This window comes from Onychostruthus taczanowskii, unplaced genomic scaffold, assembly GCF_017590055.1.
Source record: "Onychostruthus taczanowskii isolate IOZ18803 unplaced genomic scaffold, ASM1759005v1 scaffold84, whole genome shotgun sequence".
NCBI classification, from domain to species: Eukaryota; Metazoa; Chordata; class Aves; order Passeriformes; family Passeridae; genus Onychostruthus; species Onychostruthus taczanowskii.
Genome location: NW_024506332.1, coordinates 2465766 through 2486354, shown reverse-complemented (window position 1 = coordinate 2486354; position 20589 = coordinate 2465766). Strand labels below are relative to the sequence as shown.

At 58.1% G+C, this 20589-nt stretch overlaps 1 protein-coding gene across 4 annotated transcripts in view; it reads right to left on the bottom strand.

Annotated features, from left to right (window-relative positions):
- Positions 1-20589, bottom strand: part of TACC1 (transforming acidic coiled-coil containing protein 1) — a 31607-nt gene continuing 11018 nt past the window's right edge. Inside the window, exons 2-15 of one of the 4 annotated variants that reach the window (XM_041424855.1) lie at positions 20307-20589; positions 19789-19901; positions 13369-14374; positions 12300-12335; positions 10627-10687; positions 10163-10361; positions 7854-7909; positions 5939-6061; positions 5200-5276; positions 4578-4621; positions 4316-4476; positions 3989-4095; positions 3290-3410; positions 1-2835 (exon numbers count right to left, since the gene is read on the bottom strand). In XM_041424855.1, the coding sequence (XP_041280789.1) occupies positions 2767-2835; positions 3290-3410; positions 3989-4095; positions 4316-4476; positions 4578-4621; positions 5200-5276; positions 5939-6061; positions 7854-7909; positions 10163-10361; positions 10627-10687; positions 12300-12335; positions 13369-14374; positions 19789-19901; positions 20307-20482 (2349 nt within the window). In that variant the 5' untranslated portion in view covers positions 20483-20589 and the 3' untranslated portion in view covers positions 1-2766. The remainder of the gene's footprint in view (positions 2836-3289; positions 3411-3988; positions 4096-4315; positions 4477-4577; positions 4622-5199; positions 5277-5938; positions 6062-7853; positions 7910-10162; positions 10362-10626; positions 10688-12299; positions 12336-13368; positions 14375-19788; positions 19902-20306) is intronic. The other 3 variants (XM_041424856.1, XM_041424857.1, XM_041424858.1) reach the window with 3 other exon arrangements.

The window sequence follows — 20589 nt, the reverse complement described above, 5'->3', positions numbered from 1 at the left end:
GAGTGATAAACACAGTTTTTACTCAGGCAATGAAACATGGAAAAAAATATATTAGTAATCATTATAATAATCTCATTTGTGTGAGTATAACTCTTACAAATATTTACCTGACATATAAAAGGGAAATTATCATACATATAAAACCGATGGCGATGGCAGTTACACACATGGCTGGAAGCAGAGGGGAAGGAGCCAATGCAGAGGAAGTTCCTGCCTGGGGGAGGCCACACTGGAGGGACGGGGGAAGAGATCAGTAGTTGGGGGTTACTGGTTGGCACTTGGTTACAGACAGATCTGCTGGCAAACACACACTGCAAACAGCAACACGGCAGCAGGGGCAGGGCCCGCCGCTGCCAAAAGAGCATTTAAAGTCTACTGCAAGGAACAAACACAGCCAGCTGTGACAGCACACACAGGGACCTGCCATTCCCTGTGCCAGTCACGGGGACACCACCAGCTCGGCGTGTGTGCCACCACCTCGAGGTGCAGCCACCCTGCCCGCTGGCAAACACACCTGCTATCTGATATCACTGCAGCCATTATGTATTTATATATATATATGTAACTATAACCATATTATAGTTAATAAATCATTCCGTAGGAATCTTCTTTGCCCAGGCTGGGGTGCACACGGACGGGCACAGGAGAGGGTGAGGGGAGGTGGCACGGCAGGACTGGGTGGCACTGGGGACAGGGACAGGAGGGATGGACTGTGCCCCATGGGTCATCACAGTGCAGACAGCCCACAGGGGAAAGCTGCAGCAGTGACTGCTGTGTGCAGGTCGGGGCTCTGGGGAAGTGACCAGTGGTGAAATCTAAACTTCTGCAATTGTCCATCAGCTCCAAGGGCCAGAGCCATGCCCCAAGGAGAGACTGACCTCAGAAATCTGAACTTCTGCAATTGTCCATCAGCTCCAAGGGCCAGAGCCATGCCCCAAGGAGAGACTGACCTCAGAGTGTCTCACCTTGAGTGAGAACAGCACATGAGTACCACAGCTCCAAGCAAAGCAGAAGGCTGAGGGCTGCCACAGTCCCCACCTGGGACTGCTCCAGCAGCACCCTGGCAGGGCAGGGCAGTGCCCCAGGGCCCCAACCAGAAACCAGCCCTGTCACCAGCTCTGAGAGGTGATGCAATGCTGCACTCTGCTTCCTCAAGAGGAAAAGCCAACTGGCCCAGAAATCTCGGGGTCTCAGGGGTTTGCTTTACCTGCACAGACTCCCCAAGGGGAACAGAAATATCCTTGCTGATCTTATGGTTGAAGCTTTTTCACCAGCCCAGGAGGGGACATGTGGGGAGGTCAAGGGGGTTAAAAAGAAAGGGGGGAAAAAGGGTTTTTCTTTTCTGTCAGCTGTGCAAAGGGTGAATATCCAGCACAAGGAACAGGTGCACTGCTTTGAGTGGTGTCAGCCACTGGCTTCTGTGACCAGTCTGTCACTGGGATAACTGGGGATGTGGAGAACAGGCTGGGAAGCTGTGTGCTGGGGCAGGCTGCTGACACCTTTGCTTAAGTGTAGAATAAACTCTCTCTATATTATATAACTAATAAAATATAATCAAGTGTATGGCTCTGGCTTAAACAGGTGTTTGCTCTGCATGCTTGACACAGGGAATTAGAAAATAGAAGGAAAAGAGCTCAATTCTGTTACAAAAAGGTAGCAGCAAAAAGGTTTGTGAAAGTGTTCAACAGGCTGGGCAGGAAACAGTCCATACTGCAAGTATTTCCCTTATTTCACACCTATCCATTCAAGGCAGAGAATCCTCCATCACTGCAGCTACTGCAGTACCCACGAGGCAGCTCAGGGTTCAATTCCTTCCTCCTGCAGCCTCTGAAACGGAGCCCTGATCTCACCATGGCACAGGGAGTCACAAACATGGCCCTGGCTTCGCACGTGTCCAACAGCAGCTCACCCAGGGGACCAGGGCCATGGGGAGGATGGAGCAGGACCAACATCTCCCCTGCTTCTCAAACACCTCTTGGTGCAGAAACCTCCTGCCTCCCCTCACCTGGGCTCTCCCTGGAGAGGACTGAAGTTGCTGCAGGTTTTGTGACTGTTCAGTGCTCTGGGGGGAACAAGTCATGCCTGCCTGGAAGGAGTGAGCAGAGAGCCCAAGTGCCCATAAATGCTCATAAAGTGCACGAATGCAGAGATGTCAGCTCCCTTCCTCCGAGGCTGGCACAGCCAGGGACAGGGAGAGGCTGTGCTGTGCTTCACCCACCAACCAGAGACCAGCCATCCCCGTGCCAGGTGCCCTTCCCCAGTGCCAGAGCCAGCAGGTCCACCCCTGCCATCACCCACGTCCCAGGGCAGCACCTACCAGTGGCTGGACCTGTTCTGCTGAGCCCGTGAGGACAATCAGTGACAGAGAGTGCAGTGGGGACACAACCAGAGCCAGCCCAACCAAGGGGCACAGAGCCCGGGGTGTCACCTCCTGAGAGGTGGCATTGGTGCAGAGGGACAGGGTGGCAGGCCCTGGGAGGGACACACAGACCCAGCCCAACCAAGGGGCACAGAGCCCAGGGAGGGACACCCAGGTCCAGGCTGAGCACAGGATTCCCAGGCTGACTGCAGGGATCCCAGCCCGGAGCTGTGGGAAGCAGACAGGGACAGTGAGGGGAGCAGCCCTGCTCAGGAGCCACAGGTCTGGCAGCCAGGGGGGCAGCTGGACACGTGAGCTTTCCTGCAGGGACTCCGGGGTAAGGCAAGGTGCTCAACGTCACGAGAAAAGCAGCCAAGTGCAGAGTGCTGGGCGAGGGGTGCTGAGGCTCAGTCTGACTTTCCCAGTTTCGCTATCAGCTCGTCGCAGATCTTGGTCAGCTCCTCAATCTCCTGGTTCTGGAAGAAAAGCAGATCTTGGGGACCCCTGTGGGGAGTAACACCAGGGCCTATCTGCCATCAAGCATGTGTGGGAAAGGGCAGGCAGCTCCTACACGTGCCCCTGCAACAGCTCCTCTGTGCTCCAGGCACTGCGTGGAGCTCTGTGCTCACCCCTCCTCATCCCAGTCAGACCTCGGTGCTGCAGAGATCTGCAGCAAGCCAGCCCCAGCCCACACCTCTGCAAACAGGCACACGTAAGCCAGCAATGCCCATTCTGCCCAAAAAATCCAAACCAACCCCACAAAATACAAAAAAAAAAAAATCAAAGCAAACAAAAAAAAAAATATTCCAAAAACCAAAAAACGCCTTCTGGACCAAAAATCTGGAGGACACCTCCAGCATCAAGAGGATGCTCAGGGCAGCAAGAGGAACTGCTGGCAGGGCTGCAGAGAGGCAGGGGCAGGTGTGTTACCTTCTGCTGCAGGGTTCTCTCCAGGGACTCCACCTTCATCTGCTCCTTGCGCAGCCCCGCGTGCAGCGCCGCGCTCTCCGCCTTGGCCTTGGTGCGCACCTGGGCGATCTCCTCGTTGGCTCTGGGGGACACAGGGGGACAGAGGCCAGCTCAGGGGGACAGAGGCCAGCTCAGGGGGCAGGCAGGAGCCCCACAGCACACTGCAGCAACTGCAGAGCCTGGCTCTGCTCGCCTGGCTACAACAGAGGGGGTTTGCCCCTGTGGAACTGGATGAAACTGGGTTAATGCAGCTCCTCGAGCCCCTGTATGAAGCTCTGCTCTTTCAGGGCCAAGCTAAACCTGCTCACCACCCACTTCACTCAGGGTTCCACGTGCTGCTGAGCTCCTGCTCATCAGCTGAGCCCCAGGGCTGTGCAGCCCCCTGGTGCACCACAAACAGGAGCACTCTGAAAGCTGGGAACTTGGTAAGTGACCATAAATAGACCGTGAACCTCAGGTTCTCCATTAAAAAGTAAATAAGCAGAGATCAGAGAGTGCATTCAGGGATTTGCTCTGCCTTGCTTAGAGACACTTGAGCCTGAGGTTGTAAAATGCAGCTTTTCACATCATTCAGCTCCTGCCTTCCAGCCTCTGGAAAGCAAATGAAGCCGCTTCCCTACAAGGTCTTGAAGCACCCAGCAATCTCATGCATGACCTTACTTGTCTAATTTTTCTTCTGCGTGGACTTTCAGGGCCTGGTACCGCTGCTCTTCCTGCTTGACACGGGTTAGATAATCTTGAGCACATTTCTTCAGAGCTTCTTCATTCTGGAAAAGAAAGTACATCCATCTGCATTGGGACTGGGCACAAAGATGACGTGATACTGTTCTGAGTGCAAGAAAAAAAGTTTTTAAAAAACCCAACTTCTGCTTTATGCTGGAGCCCCTTATCCAGCTCAGCAGCATAGAAACATGGAGTGTGACTGCCCAGGAGCCCTGTGTCCAGGGACCAGAGCTGCAGGGAGAAAGGGCAAACCAAGGTAAAGACCTTCTTAAATCCTTCCAGGACGCCCTTCAGGTTTTCATATCTCCTGAACAGATCTGACAGGGATCTCTCCACCGAGTTCAGGTCTGCCAGAGCCTGGTCCTTTTCCATTGTGAGCTGCTGCAGGTTCTTCTGAGATGTCATGTTTGTCCTCTGCTCATCCTCTGGGATGGAGAACCAACACCAAGGACACAGTGATTGAGTGGGGACAGCTGTGGCAGCCAGCTCCCTGCCCCACACACCTGGCCAGGTGACAGCACCTTACCTATCATCTGGGCAATGGTCTTTTCATACTCAGCCACGATTTTCCTTGAAGGAAGAGAAAAAACAAACAGGTGAGAGGCCACTGATTGTGGGGACATGCACCTCCAGCTGTGCTGGCAGCAATGTGCCCCACAGGAGGCTCTGCTGGCCCATGCCCTGTCACCACTGCACCCCCACAGGAGCATGGTCACAGGGCCCAGATGTTGGGGCTGCAACCCAGATGTTGGGGCTGCGCCACCCATCAGCACTGCTTCAGACCAAATCCTGCCCCTGCCACTGGGGCTGGCACAGCTCATGGGATTTGATTTCTGCAGCAAAGGAATGAGCAGGACACAGCACCAGCAGCAAGAGAACATTGACACAGCACCGAGAGAACATTGACACAGCACCAAGAGAACACTGACACAGCACCAAGAGAACATTGACACAGCACTGAGAGAACACTGACACAGCACCAAGAGAACACTGACACAGCACTGAGAGAACATTGACAAAGCACCAGCACTAAAAGAAGTCTCTGCCAAGACACCCCACCCTGGTGAGGCTGACCTGTGTCACCCCTCACTGTGTCACCCCTCACTGTGTCACCCCTCAGCCTCCTCCTGCCCGGGGACAGCTCGTACCTCATCTCCAGCACTTCCTGCCGGCTCTCCTCGTATTTCTTCTTCCACTCGTTGGCCTCGATCTCCTTGGTGATTATCTGGGTTGCAGCAGACAGAGGACCCTTGGGATGTGCTCTGAGGGGTTTCCCCTCTCTGTCCCATGCAGGGAATCAGATCCCCCCTCCTGGGCAGAGCAGAGCTGCCCCTGCTGCCCTGGGGTGAGGGGCAGTGAGGGGCAGCCCAGGGGACAGGGACAGGGCTGTTCCCTCCTCTCTGATGAGTGAGGGACAGCCCCAGGGGACAGGGACATGAGGGGCAGCCCAGGGGACAGGGACAGGGCTGTTCCCTCCTCTCTGATGAGCAAGAGGCAGCCCAGGGACAGGGCTGTTACCTCTGAGGGGCAGCCCAGGGGACAGGGACACGAGGGGCAGCCCAAGGACATGAGGCACAGTCCCAGCGGACAGGGACACCAGGGACAGGGACATGAGGGGCAGCCCCAGGGGACAGGGACACCAGGGACAGCCCCAGGGGCCAGGGCCAGGGCTGTTACCTCCTCTCTGATGAGTGAGGGGCAGCCCCAGGGGACAGGGAGATGAGGGGCAGCCCAGGGGACAGGGACACGAGGGGCAGTCCAAGGATATAAGGCACAGCCCCAGGGGACAGGGACACCAGGGGCAGGCCCAGGGGCAGGGACACAAGGGGCAGCCCCAGGGGACAGGGACACCAGGGGCAGCCCCAGGGACAGGGCCAGGGCTGTTACCTCCTCTCTGATGAGCGTGAGCACGGCTGCCTTCTCGGACTCGCTGAGGCAGATGCCAGCCAGGGGACTCTCGCTCCTGCCCACGCTGGGGCACTTGTCCATGGAGCACAGCCCGGGATTGTCCTGGGGGAATGACCCAGCTGGGATGTTGGGGACGTTCTTTTCACCCCCCATCCTGTTTTATCAGCATCTGCATTTCCCTTCCTGCACACACAGAGCCCAGAGCCTGCATCTGGCAGCTGGCAAGAGCACAGCCCCAGGGGGGCAATATCCCAAAAGGGAGACCCACTAAGGGCCCATTTCAGAAGGAAGAGACCCAGCTCCAAGCACAGACGTGCTCACACCCAACTTCCCTTATGGTTTTAACCCCATGGGGTTAAAAATACCCCCAGCCTAGAGGGTCTCTGCTGACCGTGAGCCACACGTGGGGGTGGTCTGCAAGGGTCTGGGTTGTCTGTCTCCAGCCCCTCCCAGTCAGCACTGCAGCTGACGTGCTCAAATTGCTGCTGGCAGCTGCAGGGACATTTCCTGAGCCTTGCTGCTCACCCAAATGCCCAAGGAAGCTGTGGGGGAAGCAGAGTTCACCCCTCTGCAGAGCAGGGGTCCAAGGAACAGCCCTGCTCACCCCTGGTGCTGCAGGTGTCCAGGAGAGCTCTGAAACAGGAGATGCTGACACAGAGATGCTGGTACCCTCCTGGTGCCATTCTGGGTGCCTCTGCAAGGCCTGGGGTGGTGGTACCCCCATTGTCCACTGCCTCCCTTGCCCAAAGCCCAGCTCCTGTGCCCTGCCTGTGCACAGTGCTGCAGCCACAGGGACAAACTGGGGGCAAGGCTCAGTGCTGGCACTGCCTGCCCCTCCTTTCACCACCCAGACGAGTGACAGCCGTACAGCATCTCCCTGAGAAGGGGCTGCCATAAATAGAGAAGTGCTGGGAGGAAGGAGGCAGCCTGCTCCTCAGCGTTTGGAAACGAGAGCACTGGAGCGCTTCTCCCCTCCCCTCTCCTCCCCCTGGCACTTCAGCTGCTCAGCTGGAGCTCCCCCAGCCCTCCACAGCTCTGCTGTGGCCATGGGCAGAGGTGGGAGCCACCCTGGGGCAGGTTTGGGGCCAGGCACCCCAGCACAGAGGAGGTTCAGCCCAGTGTGCTTTGGCTGAGCCTCCTGCACTATCTCCCAGCAGCAGCTGCACACCTGAGCACCTGCAGGCACCTCTGGGGTGACAGCAGCCTGCCCAGGCTCTGCTGGGCACCAAAGGGAAGGCTCACTTTGCCCCACGTCCTTGTGGGGCTCAGCACAGTTAAATCTGTCTCACAGGGGTTGGTTTTGCTGATGTTGCTAAGCTCATTGTCATCTGCTTGTCAGCTCAGGCAGCTTTGGCCAGGGGCTGCTAGACTGGCACGGGGTGCCCCCGCAGCAGGGAGGGTTTGGGGCTCCTCGGGGCATGTCAGGGCTGTGCCAGCACAGTGGGGCTGCTGCTGGGCTGCCAGGGTCAGCGTGGCTGCTTCTGTGCCCTTCCCCACCTCTGCTGCCAGCTGCCTTCCTGAGGATGGCTGGGGACCCCTCGGAGAAGGCAGCAGCACCCAGGGGCCCTCAGAGCCAGCCCTGGACACTCCACGTGAGACACGATCTGTGCTGGCAGCTCCTGTGCCCTCCCTGTCCTTCAGCCACCCTCCAGGGCAGCCCTGGCTCTGCCCTGCTCCTGTCTGTCCCCAGCATCCCTCCCTCCCTCCCTCCCTCCTTCCTTCCTTCCCTCCCTGCCTCCCCACGAGCCCACCCAGGAGGGATTAGACTCTGCCAGGCTCCTCCAGGCCTGCTGGGAAATCTCTGCTATTTTTATCAAGTCCCTGCGTGGGCTTGTCAAGAATTTTACCTCCCAAAGAAACTCATTTCAGAAAGGAGAAAGCGAGAGGCACTCACAGGGAAGATGCCAGGCCCTCCCTTTTCCATCTGCTTGCAGATCTCCTTTTCAAAACCTGAAGACAATGAAACACAACCTTTAATTGATTTGGAAACAGCACCCTGGGCACACACAGATTTTCTGAGACACAGGAGGGTACCTTTGAGCCTCCCCATCCCCTGAGCTTCCCCTCCCAAAGGCGTCTTTGCCCCTGCTGGAATCATTGTGGTTGGAAAAGCTCCCTAAGACCATGGAGTCCCCAGCAGTGCCAAGGTCAGCGTTAAACCCTGTCCCCAGGTGGCACAAGGTGCACCCTGCCAGCCTTGCAGCACTGCTGCAGTGCAAACCAACACTCCCCTCTGGTGGCAGCTCAGGCTGTGCCCGTGTCCCCAGGGCTGGGACCAAGGGGCTCAGGACGTTCTGCACTCCAGCAGGGAGCTGGGGCAGAGCAGGGCACCAGCCCATGCCAGGCAGCCCCAACAGCCCCCGAAGGACCTGCCACACGGCCCCTGCTGCTCTTAACAGCACAGGAGATAAAAAACATCTCCCCATCTGCAAGGCGTGGGACACCCCAACCTAGGGGACACCCTGACCTAGGGGACACCCCAACTCACAGGAGGGACACCCCGACCTAGGGGACACCCTGACCTAGGGGACCCCCTGACCTGGGGGACGCCCCGACCTAGGGGACAACCTGACCTGGAGGACAACCTGACCTGGAGGACACCCCGACTCACAGGAGGGACACCCCGACCTGAGGACACTCTGCTTCACAGGACACCCTGCCTCACAAGAGGGATACCCTGACCTGGGGGACACCCCGACCTGGGGACATCCTGCCTCACAGGAGGGACACCCCAACTTAGGGGACAGTCTGTCTCACAGGACACCCCAGCCTGGGGACACTCTGTCTCACAGGAGGGACACCCCAACCTAGGGGACACTGTCTCACAGGACACCCTGACCTGGGGGACAACGCCATCACAGGAGGGACACCCCAGCCTGGAGACACCCTGTCTCACAGGACACCCTGTCTCACAGGAGGGACACCCTGACCTAGGGGACACTCTGCCTCACAGGAGGGACACCCCAACCTAGGGGACACCCCGACCTGGGGACACCCTGCCTCACAGGACACCCTGACCTGAGGACACTGTCTCACAGGACACCCTGCCTCACAAGAGGGACACCCCAAGCTGCAGGCACAGTGCTGCCCAATCTGGGAACACCCTGCCTCACAGGACACCCTGACCTGAGGACACTGTCTCACAGGACACCCTGCCTCACAAGAGGGACACCTTGACCTGGGGACACCCTGCCTCACAGGAGGGACACCCCAAGCTGCAGGCACGGTGCTGCCGCACGCAGCATGAGGGGTCATTTATGGGCCACACTCACACAAGTGCAGGCATGATTCGTGTGCTGAGCAGGCAGAGAACAGCATGTTTAGAGCTCAGCTTGGAGAGGAAGGGTCAAGTAACACTGCACACTTCCCACTGCTTCCCTCCACTTATCCCACAGCTCCCACCCCATCCCTGCACAGAGCACCGAGCCCGTGCACCTGCCTGGCCCTCTGAGACCAGCAGCAATAAATAAACCCTCCAGCCTCTCCCCTGACAGTCAGATTTTCCTCCCCTGAGGACAAAGAACCATTCTCCATGGAGCTGGCAGGCAGCACGGCCATCGGGAGAAATGATTAATGGGTTCCTGCAGAGGGGAGGCTGCAACCCCCCCGTGGTGACTTCTCCTGCTTGCACCTAGGACTTGGCTATTGATTAAATGTCAAGTTGCCTGGCTTTTAATTATTTTGTAATGGCTTGGTCAGAGAGGCTAATTACGTGGGAAACTGACGGCAGAATTCCACCAGGAGCAATAATTGGGTCTGTGTAGGCATTATTGAGATCTCCATCAGCCACAGCCCTGTGCCAAGCCCTGGCAGCTCTGCTCCAGACACAGGCTCTAAGCAGGGATCCTGCAGCCCAGGAGTCAGGGCAGGATGCTCTGAATGCTGGACAATTGCTCTGCTCAGCAGTGAGCACTGCTGGCAGGGAACCTCGTGCCTGAGCCACATTCCACTGCAGCACCGTGGGGAGAGTGCTCTGTACCCAAATTCTAAATAAACACAGCCTGGACCATCGTTTTCCATCCTGGAAACAGTGCAGGAAAGCAGTGGGAGGTTGCATTAGAACCTGCAGCAGCCTTTAGCCCTGTCAGTGTAAATGAACTCAGATGAGGCTGCAGCACCAGTTCCTTGCCAGAGGCTGCAGAGGCTCCCTGGGTGCAGTCAGGGTGCATTCCCAGAGCTGAAGGCAAGCAGGATGCTCCTCACCTGCCTCTGGTCTGTGCTTCCCTCCAGACACGGGCACGTTGGAGCACTCAAAGTACTCCAGGTCATCTTCTGCCTCAGCCTTCTTCTCCAGCCCTGCTGGTTTCTGCGTGGAGGTGGTGGAGGCCAACTTCTCCTCATCAGTGGCACGTCCATCCCGGTTGGTAATATCTGGGATTTCTGAGATCAACACTCCTTCATCCTGCAGGACCAAAGCATGCAATTAAGCAAAATCTGCAGGGATCAGGCCGCCAGGTGAGCTGCTGGATACTGCACAGAAAGCTTAAAATCCACAGGCGAGCTGCCCCCCACCAGCCCTCCTCCCTCCCTCCCCATCAGGAACTGCCCACAGGGAAGATGCCAGCCTGAAGCTCAGCCTGCCCAGCTCTCCCCAGCACCCTGTGCCCAGCACCCAGTGCCCAGCACCCTGTGCCCAGCCCACAGCTCTGGGGTCAGACCCCACGTACCTGAGCGCTGATGTCCAGGACCAGGGGCTGCGCCTCGTGCTGCTTCACCTTGCAGCCGCTCCTGCAGGAGAGAGGAGCAGCAGCTGAGGGGGGTTCAGGGGCAGTGAGGGGGATGTGGGGTGCGTGCCAGACAGCCCAAGCAGGGGGAGGCAGTCCCAGCACCAGCGTTGCACCCACCGCGTGCCAGCACCCCACTCACCAGTGAACACCGAGGCAGAGCAGCTTCTGGGAGGAACAGAAGGGACAGGCAAACAAAAGACACGACTACACAGAAGTTGGGTTTGTCTGTGAGGTGTTTATTCCTGAGGAAGGTAAGGAGCAGAGAGAGCAAGGACCCCAAGAGGCTGATGGTGAGAGAGGCACTGCCAAGGCACGGGCACTGAAGGATCTCCCTCGCCCTGCGTGTCCAGCACAACGGCGCCCAGGCTTCGGTGCATGTCAACTTTCTGCGGGAAGAACCACATCCAGGCTGTTTCGTGCCCTGTCCCTGCAGCTGGAAGTTTTTCTGGGGCTTCTTCACAGCATCCACATCTCCCAGGTGAGTAAGGCCCGCTCGGCCAGGGCAAGGTGCTGTGCTTCAACAAACGCTCCGCCTGGCGCAAACGCTGCCCCTCGGGGGGAAGTTTAGCCCAAGGAGGTCTTGCAGGTGGTCTCCTTGCCCTCCAGTGAGGAGGCTGTCCCTGGAACTTCATCCCATGTTCCTGAAGACCCATCCAGAGGCCACCTGTGCAGGGTTGCAGGCACGGCCGCATCCCCCCGCACCGGGCATCAGCCCGGACACAGCAGCGCAGGCACGGCCCCAGTGGGAACGGGTGGCACAGCACGAGCTCTTCTCCTGCATCTCACCCCCTCACACTCCACACTCAGGGACCTCCTGGCCATGTCTGACCCCCAGGAGATGCTTGCTGAGCTGGAACAGCTCGTGTGACAGCCACCGCGGGCACTGGGGAGGGATCCCAGCCTCCAGCCACGGCACTCCCCACGCAGCGACACAGGCAAAGGCTCGAGCAGGGCTGCAGCGAGCTGCTGCCAGCTTCAGGGAACAGCCCCCCACCCTCTGGTGCTGTGCAGCCCCCCCAGCCCACCGCACACGAGCGCAGCAGAGCACGAGGAGCGGCACACGGGGGCTTCTCTGCGCGCTGCCATGCACGCCTGGCTCACACCAAGAATCGGGACTGGTTCTCTCCCTCGTGCCCTGCCACGAGCAAATCCAACTTGTCACGTCCTCACTTTCTTCTTTTCTGCACCCTCTCCTGTGCCAGGGTTTGGCAGATGGTTTGAGCTCCCCCCCCCAGCAGCAGGATAACAGCTCTGGATTGCACCAGCACCTGCTGCCCCTCCTTGAGCTGGAGGTTTGGAGCACTTGTCCACCATCAGAAGATGCTGCAGGGCGGCATGCTGCGAGGACAAGCACAGGCGTGTGCCTCTGGTGCAGCTCAGCCCAGCTCAGCCCAGCTCAGCCCAGCTCTTCTCCCTCACTCCCAGGCACTCACCAGGCCAGGCCACCCTGGGGACCCCGCCGAGGGCTGCGGGACACAAACCAGACAGCAGAGAGCACAAGTCAAAGGGCAGAAGGAGCCAGCATGCCATGGAGACGAGTGGGGCAGCACACACCCAGAGAGAGGACAAAAACAGCAAAGGAAAAGAAAAGGAATACAGGAGAGAGTACTTACAACAGAAAACAGAGAAATTTCACTTGCTCAGTAGTCCTGATGCACCAAAGCACGGACAGGGAGAGAGACAGACAGATGGAGAGAAGAAGAGTGTGTGAAAAGACCTGAAGAAGAGTGTGTGAAAAGACCTGGATGTTAACTCTGCTCTGAGAAGCACGGCGAGCTGCCTAGCTCAGTCTTTGGGAAGGCACACACACACACACACACGGGACACTCTGAGCCTGCCTTTGCTGCCCACAGCAGCGGGGTGAGATCCAAACACAAACCTCGCTGCCAGGGCAATACCCTGCTGCCTGTGCTGCTCCAAGGTGACAGAGAGAGAGCAGAGAATTCCCTGCTGCTTCCCCTCCCCACTGGCTCTGCTCACTCACAGCCACACACCAGCTCTTACAAATTTTTTATCTACTCTGTAAAGTATTTCCTGGACAAAACCACCCAACACAGCCTGATTTTTGCCTGTGAGGTTTTCTCTTTCACTGTAAAAAACCCACTATCTAATTTTCTCACTGGAGAATCCAACAGCAGAGCGAGAGACTGCCTGTCCAACCTGTTCTCTTTCTCTGACATAAAACAGAAACTCAGTGGCAGCTCACCAAGTGTCTCAGCTACATTTGACCAAGCACACCTGCATCCACCAGCTCCTGCACATCCCTAGCAAACACATCAGCTCCAGCCTCCCCTGTGGTTTTCCTCTGACACCACATCTACACCCTGACCCACCAGCTGGACCCCCAAGGGGGTTCCAAAGAGGTGATCCCGCAAGCAGGTCCCAATCCAGCCTTCCCCTGGGACTCAGGACACTGGCACTGCTCCAGAACACCGCTCCCTCTCCTCCCACCAGCGCTACTGACAGGCACAGGAGGATAAAACTGAGCCACCAGCAGAACCTGGGGTGCACAGCAGCACCTGGGGCTCGCTCAGGAGGCACCACCAGGGCAGGAGCACCACCATCACCACCACTAGGGCAGGAGCACCACCACCACCATCACCACCATCACCAGAGCAGCTCTGCCTGCCCCTGGGGAGCACAGGGGGGCTGCAGCCCCAGCTCTGACACACTGGCACTCACGTTATCAGGCGTGACTTGGGCTTCTTGGGGGAGTCTCTGCCTTTCAGGGCATCGTCCTGCATCTCCAGTGTCTGAGATTCCAGGATTTCATTGAGGCTGTTATCTGCCGTGGAGCAGGAGTCAGCGTTGGCGCTGGCAAGCGTCTTGGTGGGCTTGAACGGATCCATGGAGTCAAAGTTATTGGGGTCAAACTGGTAAGAGCCCTTGGGGAGAACTGGAGAATTCTGCAGCGCTGAGCTGCCACTGAGAGAGCTGAGGCCAGGGCTGTCCCAGCCCGTGGGACCCGGCTGGCAGGAGCCCCGGGGTGGGGCTGGCTCTGTGGGACCCCTCTCTGCATCCTCAGCTGCTTTCTTGGGGGACTCTCTGTGTCTCTTCGGTGTCAGCTTGCTGGCTGGGATCCTGCTGCCCCTCCTGGGTGAAGCTGGCTTGGCCTCCACGCTCTCTTTAGCCTCTGTACAATCAGCCCCACGTTTTGGGACCTGCCCTGGGGCCTCCAGAGCCGGGTCCCCCCCCAGCTCACCAGGATGGGGAAGGCGTTGTGGGGCTGCTGGGGCAGAGCTCTGCAGCTGGCAGACCCCTGCCACAAAGGGGCTCACACTCCTGTCATGCTGCTCAGGCTCACGCTGGGTCTCCTCTGCGCCTTCATCTGCTTTCCTCCCCAGTGAAGGTGTTTTCCCCTTCCCGAGCTGCTCCTGGCCCAGGGCATCAGCCCCCAGCTCCACCAGCCCCGTGCCAGGGTCCCCTCCTGGCATGGCCCGCTCCCAGGGGGCTGTGCCCACATGGGGCAGGGGGGCTGGCTCCCCAGCAGCGTGAGCAGGGTCAGCCTGGCAGCCCAGCCCGGCCAAGGGCTGCATCAGGGGTGAGCTGTCGGGGTCAGTTTCCCCTTTAGCATCCAAACTGGCTTTAGGGGCTCCAATCTCTGCTTGAGCCTCATCTTTGGGGTGCTTCCCAGGTGAGCTGTCCCAGTGGGGTTCCCCTACCAGCAGGTCACCATGGCCACGTGGCTCTGGAAAGATAAAAGGAGATGGTTAAACCCTGACCTGCAGTGCACTCCTCTCAGAAGGGCTTCCTGCTCCCTCCTCACAGCTGCTCCAGGGTTGGATTTTATGGGGGATCCACTGAGTCAGGACTCAGCTTCCCTCCTGCCACACCACAGGGAGTCACTGCTCGCTTGGGCAGAGTTAAAAATCAGTGAGAAGAGCTCAGGGACGCACAGCACGAGACAACACCGCAAAATGTGAACCAGCAGGCCCCAGGGAGAAGGGGAATGGGAAGGTGTGCTCAGTGAAGGAGCAGAATCTGGCTGCAGGAGGGATCTGGGGGTCACCCAGCACTGGGGCTGCCCTGCTGGACGTGCACCAGGCAGGAGAAGCTGCCCCACAGGAGCTCCTCTCACCTGCAGAAATCCTGCTGTAGTCACAGCAGGCTCTCCACACTGCTGTCAGCATCTGCTAATGACAAATCCTGATCCATGGCTTAATCACCGTTACTCCAATCCTTTCCCCTCAATCCTTTTACTGTTTAATCTTTTCTTTGACATCAAGGGATGGAGAAGATCCTTTATCTATTAGGGCACCCTGAAAGCTGCACCCACCGAGCACCCAGAGCCAGGCTTGTGCTGCAGGTGTGCCAAGGCACGAGAGGAAAACATCAGGTGCTTCTCCTGCCCCTCAACCAGGCACAATGCTCAGACTCCTGGGAGAAGGTGAGACAGGATGCTGGCATGCCCAGCACCCACCAGGGAGCAGGTGGAACCTGCAGCCCTCACAGGCTCCTTTCTGGGGAGACACAGTCAGCCACGTCCTCCAAAGGCAGAGCAGAACCAGTGCTCTCCCAAGGACCAAACTGGCTTGAAAACCTGTCTGCAAAGAGCAGCCTGGGTGATGAAGAGGAAATCTGCCTGTCCCTGCCCCAGCCCTGCCCTGGCATAGAGGTGACAGCTGGAGTCACCTCGAGCATCCCCCCTGTTTGGCAGGGGGACCCCAACCAGCTGCTCCCACAAACCCCCATCCCCGAGCTCCCAGGAGAGGTTTTTCCTATCACCAGGCATTTGTAACTGGCTCATGTGTGCTGGTAACAGATCAAGCCACAGGCTGGCAGAGGAACAGGGAATCAGGCAAATATCTGGTCCCAGGACTAATCCAGGACGTGGAGCCAACAATCCTGACTCAGTTGATGGCTCGTGGTTAGCATAATTGATCCCCCAGGATGCTAAAAGCCATGAAAATGAATCATGGGGGTCTGTGTCCTCCCTGAGACTGCAAAAATGCTTCCTCTGACTGCAAAAAAAAAGCTCCCTCCAAGTAGAAGTTGCCTTGATGCCCCAGAAAATGCATCAGTAAACACAAATCCAGTGGATGAGTACTTGGAGTGCAGCCAGGAAACAGTCTGAGGCAGAGCCTGGCAGGCCTTCCCATCATTAGGAACCAGGAAAACCTCCTTAACAGACCCCAAAGAAAACTTTATTACACTTGCTGTGCTGCTCAGCTGTTTGAAGCCTTCCTGAGACAGCCCTGAAAAGAAGAACAGACTTCAAAGCCAGGGCAAAAGGACTATTTAAGCGCATTTTGCGTTCCCAGCAGAAGGTTTGGCAGCCGCCGTTCTCACAGACATGAGCCCATCCTGGTTTCTAACCCAAGCAATGAGTAATTACTCCTTGAATAACAAGCAGCCAGCACACAAACTGCCTCTCCATGCCCTGGTGTCTGCAGGGTGGGGAGGAAGGGAGCGTGGTGCATGTGGCCGTAGCTCAGAATTGTTTTCCCACAAAAATCAGAAGAAGCACCCACCCAGGTTCTGCAGTTTTGTGATCCCCTGGTTTTCTGCAGCCAGGAGTGCTCAGCCCCTCAGCCCCTCCCGCAGCCAATCTGAGAGCTAAGGAACTGGGATATACTGGGAGGCAGCAGGCTCAGGTGCTCTCTGACGGCTTTGGAAATCTTTTGCAGCAGAAATATCCCTCCTGCAAGCTCGGGGGGGTTTCCCCTAGTTCCTCCCCCTCTGCATTTCTTCTGCCTCAAACACAGGAGCTGGTTCCTGCAGGAACAATTACACAGGATGCAGAAAGCCTGAAGGGCGTTCCTTGGGGTGCACAGGGAGAGCCAGGCTATGAGCCCAGCCCTGGTGACACCTCAGAGCAGCCCTGGCTCCCCCCACGGAGCCCTCCCCAAGCCCTGCACGCTGCCTGCAGCTCTCCCTGCTCCTCCTGAGCTCTCCCCCAGCCCCAGGCAGTCACGTTGTGAGCAGCCGTGCTGGCTCCGCACGTACTCCCTCCTCTCGTGCCTCCTGCCAGGGAAACCGGCTTGTCCCCCACTCCTGCAGCTGTCCCCCAGCCCTGTCACTGCTCAAATCCTCCTTCTGGGACAAATCTGTGCTGAACAGCCCAGGAGAAGGTGGGCTGGCAGCCACGGAGCACACGCAGCTCTGCCTCTTGGACCAGCCAGGCATCCCAGCAGATGCCTTACTGCAGCATCCTGGAAAGATGACCCTGAGGTGTCCCTGAGGTGACCCTGAGGTGTCCTGTTCACCCCTGGCACTGCACCCTGCAGCAGGGGACAGCTCAGGAACATGGACACTGTCAGAGCATGGCACACACAGCGACCCCAGGGTCTGTCCCAAACACACACCCAGCACAGGGCACGTTGGATCTCACCCACACCCGCTGTCCTGGCTGTGCTCAGGCAGCAAACCTGCTCCACATCCAGCTGAGTACCTGCAGGGGATGCTACAAAGCGAAAACAGTGTTTTTTGGTTTTTTTACTTTCTAAAAGAAAAGCAAGCAGGACAGTCTGGCACCGCAGTAATAGACACGTTGTGCCTCTGCATTATAATTGCTTTGCTCGTCTTTCTCGGGCTGAAATTAAACACAAATACTGACTTAAAACAGCTTTCCAACGTGCCATCCCTCCAACGAACCAGGAGCACTTGGCAGTGCTGCCAGGCAAAGGCTCAGAGCCCTTTCCATCCCTTTCCATCCCACAGGCAGCGATCCCTGTGCCAGAACAGCCCCTCTGCACTCAGCTCAGGGCTGTGAGTCACACACTTCCCTGCCTCAGCACAGGATATCTGCCCCACACACCCAGCTCAGCCCTAGATCACCAACACTGCTTTCCGTTTGTGTCTAACAGCCCTTGATCTATTTTTAAATCTATTCTGTTAAGAATTAGCATACCGGCAGAGGGAGGGAGGATGCTGCTAACGCACCGGAAAACACGTGCCCTGCATCAGGGCAACGGCAGCTCCCAGCACTGCTGGCTCTACGTTTGCTGCTTCTGCTCATTTCCTTGAAAATGCAAAATATCTGCTGCAGGTAACTCGAGCAAGAATGGGATGGAAATAGTCCCACCATCCGAGACCACAAGAGGAAATTGAGTGATCCTCAGTGGGCACAAACCCTCACTGTAGCCCCCTCCAGGGCTGAATTTTTGTCCCCAAGGACAGGGTTTAACACATCAGGTCACCTCTTGGCTGTGCATGGAGCAGCCAGCCCTGGAGTCACAGCTTCTGTCATTCCTCACCCTATTTATTCCCAGGGCAGGGTGAGACTGCAGCTACACAGCAGAGAGTGCTGGCTCCTGGCTGTCCCTCAAGGATTGCCTCCATGCCACTGCTGCTCCCGAGCTGCAGCCAGCCCCAAGGGCTGGGGCTGCTGTGCAGCAGCAGAATGCAAAGATGAGGCCTTAACACAACGATTGCACTGGTGCTGTGACAGCCCAGGGTGCCTCTGCACGCTGCAAACCCACCCACACCCGGGCAAATCCTTTCTCTCCACCATTCCTGACGAACTGAACAGACACAGCCAGGGGCAGGGGCAGGGAAGGGCTGGAGCCAAGTGTGGTGGCACCACAGTTTGGCTCTGCCCGCTCTGACATCCCACTCTCTGCCAGCCAGCACAGAAAAACAGCTTTTGCTGGAGATCATGCCCCTGTCTCCAGAACACTGGGAGCTTTGTGTGCAGGAGCAGATACTCCCTCGCTGCTGAGCAGGAGATGCTCATCCCAGGACAAGGGGAACAGTGACACCCCAGAGTCTGAAGCAATGTGCTTCCCTAGGCTGTGCCAGAAATGATCCTCCTACCTGCTAGGAAAGTCTTTATCTCTCCCCCCTCTTCCCAGGCATTATCCCCAAAGTAAAGATGTTTCTATCATCCCTTCTTAAAAGGATTATTCCAAGAGCTGTGATTATTGGAAGCACGAACAGAGCACTCCTTCCATCACAGCAGACAAACAGGAGTTTTCCACAGGGATGGACAAGTACCTAGATCCACCCCAAAGCAGAGCAACACCACAGGAGATGGAGAGCCACAGCATCCTGTGCCTGGGCTTCTGCACAGAAGGACCCCACAGAAGGTCTGGACCGAGCCCACTGCTCTGAAACCAGCCCCACAAAAAATTCTCAGCCACTGCTGCATTGAAGGAAAGCACAACGTTGCACATCAGTACCAGGGTCTGCAGCATGAGAGGCAGGAGAGGGCAGGGAATGCTCAGGACAGCCTGTCCAGGACTGCCTGACCCACCACAAACTGCCCTGTGCCTTGGAGAGGCTGCTCTCGTGCACAGCACCCCAGGGCTCACAGACACCCTGGCACTGCCCAGCCACTGAGAGCACGTGGAAGGGGAGATCTCCTCCCTGCCCTGCCCTGATAACCCCTGTGGGCTGTTGGCAGCAGTGCCAGAGCTTCAAGGCTTCCTCCCAGCAGCACAAAAACAGAGATAAACACCAAGATCAGCCATGGGCACCAGCACAAACTCCTGAAGAGGAGGGAATGGAGACAGTGGGGAGCTGGAGCTCAGAAGGCCAGGGGCTAATGGGGAGCCACACTCAGGGGAGCAGCAGCAGTGTGGGATACAGGGATAAACCTGCAAAAGAGCTCAGGACCCACCAGCAAAGGAAACCCCACACAGTTAGAGCAGATCCCCTGCAATTTCTCAAAAAATGGGGTTTAGCAGCATTGAGCTCTTGCATCTTTAACAGCAGCTACTCAGTGAGGACACCTGGCACCTAACTCCAAGGAAAAATGGTCTGTGCAATGAAATCCCCACCACTGACCAGCCTGGGGGACACAGACCTGGCATCTTGCCACTCCTGTACAGGAGCCAGGGGTGAGTGACACATGAGAAAGGTCCCACCAGCCAGCAGCAGTCAGGGCAGCCCCCAGGCTGCAGAGGAAGTGTCAGAGGAACGTTTAACTGATAAAGCAATTCACCAGCACCCTGGGATTCCTCCCAGTCAGCCCATCACAGCTCTTTGTGGAGCGCCCAGCCCAGCCCTGGCATTTGAACTGCCCAGGCCATTAACCACCAAAAGTGTGCCAGGCATTACTCAAAGTCAGGGAATTTTACTCCTTGACCCCACCCTGCCTTTCTGCCAGCGGAGCAGAGCACCAAGAGCAGAAGGAGCAGAAGGAGCACGCTGGCTCTTTACCTTGGGTCCCGGCCTCAGGCTCCGGCGGTCCCGGTGGCTCGCAGAACTCCTTGAGAGGCGAGCAGCTCGGTGTTTCTGCTTCTGGGGTCTCAAAATTATCAGTGGAGTCCGAGCTGCCGGGGGGGGGGGCGGGAGGGAAAGAGGGTAGCAAACGGAAAAGGGAGAGCAGGTGAAACATCAGCCCTGTGCACCCCAGCCCTGCCGGAGGCCTTCTGCCAGGTGGCTCCCGGGCTGAGCACACAGCACGGGCCTCCGAGGACATGCAGCCCCGCAGCAGCAGCATCCCGGAGGCTGCGGCGGGGAGCGATCCCGGCTGCTCCGGCCCTGCGCTCCCCAGCATCCTCCGGGAAGCAGCTGCCGGCCCCCCCCCCAGCCCCCGGCGCGGTGCGGGGATCCCCGGCAGCCAGGCAGCGAGCGAGGGGAGGATGGGGAGAGGGCCGGGGAGGGCGCGCCCGCAGCCCCGCATGGATGCGGGCACCGCGGGAGGGCGGGCGGGGAAGGGGCCGCGGGTGACTTGCCTGAAGCCGAGGGCCGAGCCCCCCGCCGGCGGCTCCCGGTCCTCCTCCTCATCCTCGTCCTCGGCAGCACCGGCCCCGCCGTCCCCCTCCTCGGGGCTGCCCCCGCCCCGCACCGCCGACCAGGTCCAGCGGGCCCACTGCACCGGCGAGAGGATCTGCCAGGCGCTGAACGCCATCGGCCCCGCTTCCCTGCGCTCCCCGGCGGGCTCACTGCGGCCCCATAGCTCCCCGCTCCGCTCGGGCCGCCCGCCCCCGCACCGCGCCACTGGCGGCGGGGAGCGCC